The 9,893-nt window shown below is 68.6% G+C and overlaps 1 protein-coding gene across 1 annotated transcript in view; it reads right to left on the reverse strand.

Annotated features, from left to right (window-relative positions):
* Positions 1-474: 474 nt before the first annotated feature.
* RNPEPL1 (arginyl aminopeptidase like 1) overlaps positions 475-9,893 on the reverse strand; it is an 11,927-nt gene continuing 2,508 nt past the window's right edge. The window contains exons 2-12 of the mRNA XM_040450334.1: positions 9,687-9,889; positions 6,182-6,322; positions 5,701-5,852; positions 5,091-5,207; positions 4,671-4,906; positions 4,283-4,396; positions 3,675-3,787; positions 3,289-3,397; positions 2,075-2,305; positions 1,858-2,000; positions 475-1,397 (exon numbers count right to left, since the gene is read on the reverse strand). Coding sequence (XP_040306268.1) covers positions 1,110-1,397; positions 1,858-2,000; positions 2,075-2,305; positions 3,289-3,397; positions 3,675-3,787; positions 4,283-4,396; positions 4,671-4,906; positions 5,091-5,207; positions 5,701-5,852; positions 6,182-6,322; positions 9,687-9,889 — 1,847 coding nt within the window. The 3' untranslated portion in view covers positions 475-1,109. The remainder of the gene's footprint in view (positions 1,398-1,857; positions 2,001-2,074; positions 2,306-3,288; positions 3,398-3,674; positions 3,788-4,282; positions 4,397-4,670; positions 4,907-5,090; positions 5,208-5,700; positions 5,853-6,181; positions 6,323-9,686; positions 9,890-9,893) is intronic.

Here is a 9,893-nt window from a genome sequence, read left to right on the forward strand (position 1 = left end):
TCACACCCCCCCTTCCACCGCTCAGCCAGTCGCCCTCCGTGGCGGACACCCAAGTGGAGTCCCCGACCTCCTTCTTCTCTGAGCCCCACTCGCACCTGTAGCGTCTGCTACGGTGGTGCCGGTGGCTGTTGGCCCTTGGCCATCCAAGATCAGACTTGCCCCCACCATGCACCCCTGCCTTTACTCCAGCTAGGGATGGGGGCCGCCCCTGAGAAAGGCCCAGAGGGAGGGTGGTGACAAGTGGCCTCCTCCGCTTTGGTGCTCGAGGGCCTGGGCCGGGAGGGCGGGGCTGGCCTGCTGCTGGTCCTCAGAACCCCAGGCTGCAGGGCAGGATCTGGGGCCTCTGAGGGCAGAGCCAGGAGTGGCTGGAGTGCAAAGGAAGCCCCTTCCGCCCCATCAGCAGCCCCCTGCCCGAGCACAGGCCAGGGTGGCCAGGTGCACGCGGAAGACGAGCTGGGACGAACAGGCCGGGGGGGCTGTTTGCAGAGTGGAGGTTTAATGGGACGATCACGGTGACCCGGCTGCAGGGCCCCCAGGCCTCTCCCTCACGGTGGGAAAGCACCACCTGCCCTCTTCCCTGTGGGGTGTTACAGCCGCGAGACAGACTGTCCTGGGGCCCGGGACCCCGTGTTCCCTGAGGGGCTAAGGCTTTCTGGGGACCCCTTCCCAGGGAGGTCCACCCTCTCCTCAGTGTCCCCTGGCCTTACACTAAGGGCATGTCTGTGTCCTTGTCCTCTGCCAGGGGCCGGCTGAGGCTGCCGACCCCAGCAGCGGGGTGCGGGACTCCGTGGGCAGGAGGCCCGCCGTGAGGACGGCGCGGCCCGGGCTTCCCGGCGGACGTAAGGCACAGTGTGGCAGTCGCCGTGGGACTGCGGGGCTGTCACCCCGGGGGCAGTGCCCGGCGGTCAGTGTTGAGACAGGCATGGCGTGTGCTGGCCTCTCCGGGCCTGCAGTGCAAGAGAGCTGGGGGACTAGGTCCACGGGCCTCGCCGGCCGTGAGGAGGTCCCTGGCAGAGCCCGCAGGAGGGAGCTCACGGCCAGAGGCGAGGCACAGTCACGGCGGGCCCGGGGCTACAGAAGGCACAATCGTGGTGTCTGGGAGGTCAGGGCTAGGCAGACACGTTGACGTCCCTGAGAGAAATGGCGGCGCCGGGGGCCTCGTCCCCGAGCAGCAGGGCCGGTGCTTCTGGGTCCACCTCCGAGTCTGCTCCGGCACCGCCTTGTTCCGTGCTGGGCTCGGCGCCAGGGCCCAGGCCCTGGGACAGGATCTGCTGGATGGTCCTGCGCAGGTTGGGGTGTAGCCGGCCCTGGGTCTGGTAGAACACCTCCAGGGCGAAGGACTTGAGGGCGCCGGTGCAGAGGTCCTCGTACAGCGGGATGGTGTACATGCGGGACATCTGGGGAGGTCGGCACACTGTGGCCCCGGCCCTTCCCTGGCCCAGCCTGCCAGCCCAGCCACCCCGGCCTGCGGTCACACTGCCGGAGGCCTCTCAGCCCCCACCGCTGCGGGCCTTCCGCAGAGGCCTCGTCTCCAGGGAGCTTGGGTCCAGGGGCAGTGAAGGCGGACAGGCGTGCGGGACGGGGAGGCTGGAGCCCGGGACCCTCGGACACCCCTGGGGCCACAGTCCGGGGGCTGGACTGCCCACGGGCGCAGGATCCGGTATGCCTTGACCTCCAGCCTCTACTCCCGGCTTTGACCTCTGGAGGACACGGCCTCCCCTCCCCTCTGGTGTGTGTCCCCAGCGCCAACCCAGACGCCGCATGTCTCCCACCTCCTCCCGGACACCATCCATCCTCCCGGAGGCCCGGCCTGCTGAGTGAAGCCGTGGGGGCGGGGCCTGGTGTGGGAGGCCATACCTGGCTCTCGAGGAACCGCCGGACCCGGTGGAGGTCGGGGTAGTAGTCGTTGCGGACGACGATCTGCAGCCAGCGGATACGGATCTCGGCGTTCATGGAGTCCAGCAGGGACGAGTAGCACTTGGACAGGCGCATCACCACCTCTGCCGGGCCACACGCAGGTCAGGGCCGGGCAGGCACCCTCCGCCCCAGCCACCCTGGCGGCCGCAGGACCTACCCTGGGGCAGCGGGGACCCATCCAGGAGCCGGTCCAGGAAGAGCGCTGTCTGGAAGGTCCTCCACTTGGAGATGTCGATGGCACTGGCAGAGGCGGCCGCCTGGTCCAGAGGCTCTGCGGTCCACAGCTGGAAGAGGGCCTCCACGGGCCGGGTCAGGCTGGAGCCCTGGGACAGGTCCGGCTCGGCCAGTGGGGGGCCCGTGGCGTTGAGCCAGCGCTCGAACTCCAGCCCTGCCGGAGAGATGCCGTCCTGGGGTCCCCACCCGAAGCCAGCTTGCCCCGGCGACCCCGGACTCTCAGAGCGTCCCCGGGTGTGACCGTCCCAGGGAGCCCCAGGGCAGGGGCAGTTAGGGGAGGCCAGGGTCCGCTCTGGTGCCTGCCACCTGGAGCTGCAGGAAGGGCTTCTGTGAAGCAGCGCAGGGAGGCCTGAAGACTGAAGCTGGTGGCTGAGGGCCCCTACCCCCCCATGCTTCTCATGGGTACAAAGCAGCGAGGCACTTTAAACCCAACCTCAGTGCCCGGGGTGTGTGTGTGGGGGGGGGGCGGGTGCACCGAGGCCTCAGGGAGGGGTGGGGGAGCAGGGGGTGGGGCAGCGACCTGCTTTAAAGCCTGGGGCAGCTGGGGGGGGGGCACACGTGCTGCTGTTCCCCAGCCCCAAAGGCCCTCGGTGCTTTTATTAATCCTTCCGAAACCAAGCCACGCTGCCCACGCCTCCCAGCCACGCTTCATTGCTCTCTGGCAAATCTTGGCTCTCCCTAGGCGTCCGACACCTCGAGTCTCTCCTTTGGCCCCAAGCCCTCGGAGCCCCAGAGACACCTCTGTGGGTAAGGCACAGGTGGGCCAGCTGGCCTCAGGCAGCTCTGAGGCAAACCTCCCTCTGCCCAGCCAATCATGCCCCAGGCCTTTTGCACACGGTGCCTACTTTTCAGCCTGCTTGACCTAAGGGCTACCTCCTCAGGGAAGCCGCCTGGGCCCCACGAGGCTGGGAAACACACTGTCCTCTCTGCACCCACGGGGTCCCAACCTGAGGACCGTGCCATCCAGCCAGGGTTGGCTGACGGGGGGCGGACGAACCCAAGGGGGGGCCTTTCTCCAGGCAGGAGCGGCATCCTTTGCAGCAGAGCCTCCCCGCCCCTGCCCCCGCTCACACCCGCTGCGCCCCTGGTGGGCTGAAGGCTAGCCGGACGCGGACATGTGGCCAGCGGTGGCCTCACCTGCCCGGCAGTCCACACTTTGCTCCTTCAGCTCTGGAAAGAAGCTCAGGAAGGAGTCCAGCAGGTCCTGGGCTACCACGCTGGTGAACTTGTACTTCTCCACATAGGCCTGCGCAGGTGGGGCGGGGCTCAGGAAGGCTGCGGGCTGGGCGCACCAGCCTCCACCAACGCAGGGGTGGGCGCAGAGGCACCCGTGTGGCCACGTGGACCTTGCCGAGTGGCCGAGACCGGGAAGAGCCGGAGGGAGGAGGCGGTGCCCTGCACTGCTGCCGTCAGGCCCCCCTGGACTCCACGCCGCCCTCCAGGACAGAAAGCAGCCCCGGGAGCTGGGGAGGGGCTCAGGGCGGGTGGAGGGCAGGGCCCGTCCCGGGGAGAGGGCTGCTCACTCGGAGAAAGTCGTCAAAGCGCTGGGGGTCTCCACACAGCTGGGACAGGTAGTACACGAAGCAGTAGCCCTTCTCGTACGTAAACAGGTTCATCAGGTGGCTGGGATTCACTCCTGCAAGGGGAACAGCCCTGGCTCTGGGCGGTGTCCCGGCCCACCCACGTCTGGCGGGAAAGGGGGCCGGGGTGGTCGGGCGCTGCGGAGCAGGAAGGGCTCACGGCTCCTGTCCCTCACGTACCCAGAGCCCTGGGCGCACGCTGATGGGGCCTGCCCTGCCCGCGGGGCCTTGGAGGAAACAGAGGGCCCGCACATCACGGTGGCCAGCGCTCAGAGCCCGTGAGAGGCGGCGGCAGGCTGAGGGAGCCTAGGGGAGGCCTTCCTAGGGCTGGGGGCACCCAGCCTGGCCTTTGCAGGGATCCAGCCGGAGTCGCCACAGCCAGAGGAAGCAAGGGGTGGGGAGGCCCTTCCGGGCGACGTCTGCAGGGCCCAGGGCAGGGCCTGGCGGGAGTAGCTGGTGAGAGCGGGTGCCTGGCGGGAGCGGGTACCCAGCGGGAGTGGGTACCTGGAGGGAGTACCTGGCGGGAGCGGGTGCCTGGCGGGAGTGGGTACCTGGCTCCAGCTTGACCTGCAGCTTGCTGACCGGGCTGTCCTCTCCGAGGAGCTTCATCTGCCTGTGCAGGGCATCCAGGCGGAAGGCCGTCTCCAGACAGGTGAAGGCAGCCCCTGGACGGGGACAGGAGGGCAGTGGAGGTGGGAGGGGGCAGGGCCAGCCTGAGCACCCAGGCAGGTTCGAGGCCGCTCCCCGCCCTGAGCCTCGTGGGGCTAACCCAAGACCAGCCCGCCGGACACGCACGCGGCAGGGGACCGCGCACCCCAGGGGCCGGGCTGGGCTCTCAGCCCCTTGCACGGTACCCCGGACGACCCTGGCCCCGCCTGGCCGTGTGGGGCTCCTACCGTCCCCCCACCCTTCCCGCAGGCAGCCAGCCGGCGGCAGTACCGTAGGTCTCAGTGGTGATGCGGCGCTGGGCGTAGGTGGCCAGGCCCTCACTCAACCACATCTCCTCCCACGTGGCGTTGGTGACGGCGTTGCCGAACCAGCTGTGGGCCACCTCGTGGATGACGTCGATGACCAGGAACTCGTCACTCTCCAGGATGGAGGAGATGATGAAGGTGAGGCAGGGGTTCTCCATGGCCACGATGGGGAAGGAGGGCGGCAGGAAGACAATGTCGTACCTGCCCCGGGCGGGAGGGCGGGCGAGCGACCGTGAGAGGCCCGGGGGGCCTTCCTCCCCCGGACATCAGACGGGGCCCCCCCCCCCCCCCCGTAGGCCCTCATTTACCCCCCGGGAAGGCAGGACTTGCCCTCTGACCCGCCCGCCGTGTAGCCCACCGGGCTCCCGGGCGCCCCGGGACATACCTGCCCCACATGTACGGCCCATACAGCCGCTCGGCTGCGCTCAGCCACTGCTCCACTGCGCCCGACAGCTTGCTGGTAGCCGTGGGCAGGAGGCACGGCTCGGCCCACACGCGGCTCCTAATACAGGGCGGAGAGGGTGGGCAGAGGCCGAGCGGCCCCCACCCCACTCGCCCGCAGGCCTTCCCTCTCCTTCTGGGCTCAAATACCACCCACGCCTCCGAGAGCAGTCAGCCTGCTGCCCGCCACCCCACCTCACGGGAGGGCCGCCACGCAGGCCCTTCCCGCGGCAGCGGCCGAGCCACACGCCAAGGGGGTGGCTCGGTTCCCCTTGTTGCTGGGTCCAGATAACCCACCCAGGCTCGAGGGTGTGTCGGGCTCTGGTGTGGCCCCAGCAGGAGGACGCTAGGGAGGGGGAGAGCCCCGGCTTCTGGCCGGGGCCGGGGGAGGGTGGGGTAGGAGGAGCCCGGCAGTGCGAAGCAGCGGGAACCACGGTGTGGGGGTCCTCGGCAGGGCAGCCACGGACGCGGGCCTCGTGTCCAGCCCACGGCGGGATTTCCCCCCAGCCTGGGCCCCAGGCAGCAGCAGCTGCTGCAGGAAGCGGTGGCCCTACCTAGGCCCGATGTCTGCCGGCTGGAGGTCCCCGGCCACCAGGGCCACGAGGTAGGCGGGCACGGGGTGCTCCATGTGAAAGCGGTAGACGCCCTCCTCCTCCACGTACGTGCTCTGCGTGGCACTCATCAGCACCTGCACCCCCGACGGGGCCTGCGTGCGGGGAGGCCCCACCCATCAGGGCACCCCATGTCCTCGATGGGGAACCCCGCATCCCCCCGCAGGGTGCCCCACGTCCGTGATGGGAAATCCCACGCCCCCTGTCAGGGTAACCCATGTCTTCAATGGCGGGTCCACAGGGTGGGTCAGGGAGTCCCGTGTCCGGGGTGGGGAGCCCCGCCCCCCCGACGGGCACCTCTCCTCCCAGAGAGCCTCCACGCTACACTGGGCACCCCGGTCAGGCTGCCCCCCCACCGCCGCCCTGCGCTGGGGCTCCCTCTCGGAGGGTGGCGAGGAGGTGGGCCAGGCTGGCGGACGCTGACCTTGACGACGGCCGAGTAGGTGCACTTGACGGCGGGCGTGTCGAAGCAGGGGAAGAAGGAGCGGTTGCACACCGAGTGGCCCTGGGTGAAGACGAAGGGCTTGGCGTTGCCGTAGGTCAGCTCGGGGTCCAGCCACCAGATCTGCAGGCGGGCAGCGGGCAGGGCATCAGCGCCACCCTCCCCGTCACAGTGGGCCGCGGCCCCTCTCCCCGGCGAGGCGCGAGGGTCCCTGTCCCGCGGAAAGCATCACGTGGACAGGTGGCCGGGACACCTCTGCCAACCACGCCTTATTTCCGGGAAGCTGGGCAGGTTTCCTGGGGAGAGCAGGGCCTCGGGGAAGTGGCCCTTGACCGCTGGTCCCACTCAGGCTTCTCGGCCCTGGGCCTCTGGGGACGGCGGCCAGAGAGGAAGACAGTGAGGGCCTGGGGGGTGGGGGGAGATGGTCCCATTGGGCTCCTCCAGAGCCAACAGCCACTCCTGGTCACTGTCGCTTGCCTGCGCCTCCGGCAGGCAGGGCAGCTGACCCAGAGCACGGCCTCTACTACGTCACCAGAGCCAGCAGGAGGCCGTGCATCCAGGAGCCAGCCCAGGGAATTGAGCCTCCTGGCCCCTGCTCCTCCTCCCAGCTTCCAGAGGGAAACTGACGCCCAGTCTGAAGCACGCCCAGATTCTCACAGGCCGGCAGCGGGCAAAGGGAGCCAAGAAGGTGCAAATGGGGGGAAACCAGAGCTTCCCGATGAGCCACACACTGGGAGGGAACTCCTGAGCCCAGGGCCGCCCCTGGGAATGCGGTTATCCTCGCCGGGAGGGACCCGATGGGGGGATGGGCTCCGGGCCAGGAGAGGTCGGGCGGGACAGGAGTGGCCCCGAGGAGGGCCGCTGGTGCACGTGCGCGGCCCCTGAATCTGTTCTTCACACACTCCCCTCTGTCAGCACACGATCACTGAAGCAAACCGGGTTCTTCCTTGTCCGCTCCAGCGCCCAAGCGCACAAGGGTCCTCCCAGGGCGGTTATGAAAGGACCCCAACCCCCCACAGCCTCTGCAAGTGATGGCTTGGTGGAGTCCACAGCTGCGGGCCACCGCGGCTGCTGGCCGGCCATTGACGGTGTTTCATGCTGAAATCACAGAAGCGGTGGACACCAGATCCAGGGGGGCCTCCCTTCCCCGCAGACCACAGACCCCAGACCCAAGTGGATCCCTAGACCCAGGGCAGGGCTGCCTACCCGGCCCCGGCCAGACGCTGGCCAGTGTTCACAGGTGTCTTTAAAACTTCCCTCTGGCTGCTCTCTGTCCCCTCACTATGGGCAGCCCGTGGTGGCATCTTCTTTTTCTGCTGACCCTCGACGTGCACAAGGCCTATTTGTGGAGCCTGTTCAACACTGCAGACTCCCAGGCCCCACCCCAGAGCTTTCTGGGGCCAGGACCCAGGAATCTGCATTAAGGAGACTCTGCAGTGGATGGTGTGACCGGTGGTCCTTGGCCCACGCTGGGGACGGGCTCCCGAGGTCCCCCAGACCCCCTTCAACCTCACTTTCCCCTCTCACGCCTGCTCCACCACCACAGCCTCCCCTTCCACTGACTCCTCCCTCCCCTGTGGTCCTCCTCAGGCTCCGCCCAGCTCAGCCCCCCACCCCCACCCCCATTTCCCACTCGTCATGTCCACTCGTGGGCCCAGCCAGAGAGGGCGCACCCCGCACTGGTCTCCCCTTAGCCTAGCAGAGACCAATGGGGTCCACAGTCCTCCCTGGGAGTGGGGGGGCTGGGGCAGACCCCCAGACGGGCGGGACCCTGCCCCAGAGGTGAGCCACCAGGTCCAAGGGGCAGAGGCACAGTTGCCGATGGGCTGGTGACGCCTCTAGACATCACAGTGCAGGAAGAAAGCTGTCCTTGACAGGGTGGGTGGGATTCAGGAATGGGACGCAAGAGACATCCCAGAGTCTGCAGCACCCTAAACTGACTCTGGAGGTGGGGGGACACAGGGGCAGGGCCTCCCAGGAAGCGACAGCCTCACCTGGCACAGGATGGGTTTAGGGATTTAGGCCTGAGTCCTTGAACAAGCCAGGACGAGAAGGGGACTGTGTGCACGGTCCCCGGGCCCTGTGGCCTTCACGCAGGACAGCGGGTGCCTGAGGTCAGACGCCAAACCCTGTGTGGTCTGCAAGCCATCCAGCTCACGTGCCAGGCCCGTCACCCCACCCACAGCTGCGCAGTCTGTGTGGGGACCATGGCGCCCCTCCCTGCTCCAAGCACCCGTAGGAAGCCCAGGGACAACGGCCACTCTTGCTGGCAGCCTGCTGAGGGTCCGGGCCCCACCGTTCTGCTACTCATGGCCTTGAGTGGACCGGACACGAGGGTTCCAAGCTCACAGAACAAGTTCAGGGAGAAGCACACCTTTGTTCTCACTGCATGCTGGGAGCGTGTCTGCCACCTGTCAGAGCCCCAGCCTAGCTGAGCAGGCAGGGGGGGCCAGCACACTGGTGGGGGCTCAGGGGAGGAGGTGGGGGCGGGGCCTGCTCAGGGCCCCCAGGAATCGGGCAGGAAGCCCGCAGGTGTGCGTCTGGTGTGGGCTCTTCCCATCCTGACGTCACCTTGGTGGCTCCTGGCCTGATGCCGCTACGCCACCTGTCCCTTTGCAAGCTGTGGGCAGTGACAGACGGAACCTCTCAGGGCCTCCCAGAGCCGCGTGCGTGTGGTGTACATGGGGGAGCGGGGTGTCACGCGTGTGTTGTCCACATGGGGACCCAGGGAACCAACCGCGTGCCGCGGGGACGGAAGACCTGCTCCTTCCTGGAAGCCTTACCACGGAGCAGGGGTGCCGCGGACACAGCGCCCCACCTGCGCCACCCAGGCTTCTGGGCAGAGCCTTCGGGCCGGTGGGCGTCCCGGGCCCAGAGCCCGGCAGAGCCTCCGTAAGTAAGTGCCTGTGGGGCCACCCGGCTGCAGCATCCGCCAGTCCTCGCGCAGGGGGGCCCAGGGCACCAGAGCCAACCCGGCCCTCTCTGTCTCCCCTCTGGCAGGCCTGTCCCTCATGCCACCTCCAGAGAACACATCAGGTGCCCCCAAGTCCTCTGAAGACACAGGTCCCACGGAGGCCCTTCCACGTCCGACACCACCCACTGGCCTGCCCCGGTGCCAAGCTCCGGCAGATGTATGGCTTGGCTTGTACCCACCAGAGGCGGCCCTCGTCCCCAAGCAGGGACCATCTCTGCACGACTGAAGGGAGAGGCCTCCCTTGGTGGCATGCAGTCCCCTGCCCCCGCCGGGCCGGCACCAGGACTCTCGCTCAGCCCAAGTCTCCTAAGACTCGGAATCACTGAGGGCACCTGAACGGGGCCCCAGGGCCAGGGGGAGCAGTGCTAGGCCAGAGGCCACGGACCCCTGCAGGTGCCCTCTCTGCAGGTGCCCCAGGCGCAGAGCCCGGGTTAACGCCCTCTAACCTGGCAGCGCGGGGAGAGGCCGCCCAGAGACGGCCCTGAGACCAGCCCACAGCCCCGGCGGACTCACGGCGGGGGCGTCGGTCGAGGTGTAGCGCAGGATGACCTGGAAGGGCTGGTGCGCCTGCAGCTCGGGCGGCAGCGTGACGGTGAGCGAGGAGCCGTAGTCGGTGAACGGGTCCACCCTGAAGGCCAGCGGGCAGCAGTCGGGCTCGGCGCCGGGCGCCTCGGGGAAGGCGGGCAGCGGGGGCGGCGGCGCGGGCCCGGGCCCGGCTGC

This window comes from Herpailurus yagouaroundi, unplaced genomic scaffold (genome assembly GCF_014898765.1).
Source record: "Herpailurus yagouaroundi ecotype Mexico unplaced genomic scaffold, PumYag 202, whole genome shotgun sequence".
Lineage (NCBI taxonomy): Eukaryota > Metazoa > Chordata > Mammalia > Carnivora > Felidae > Herpailurus > Herpailurus yagouaroundi.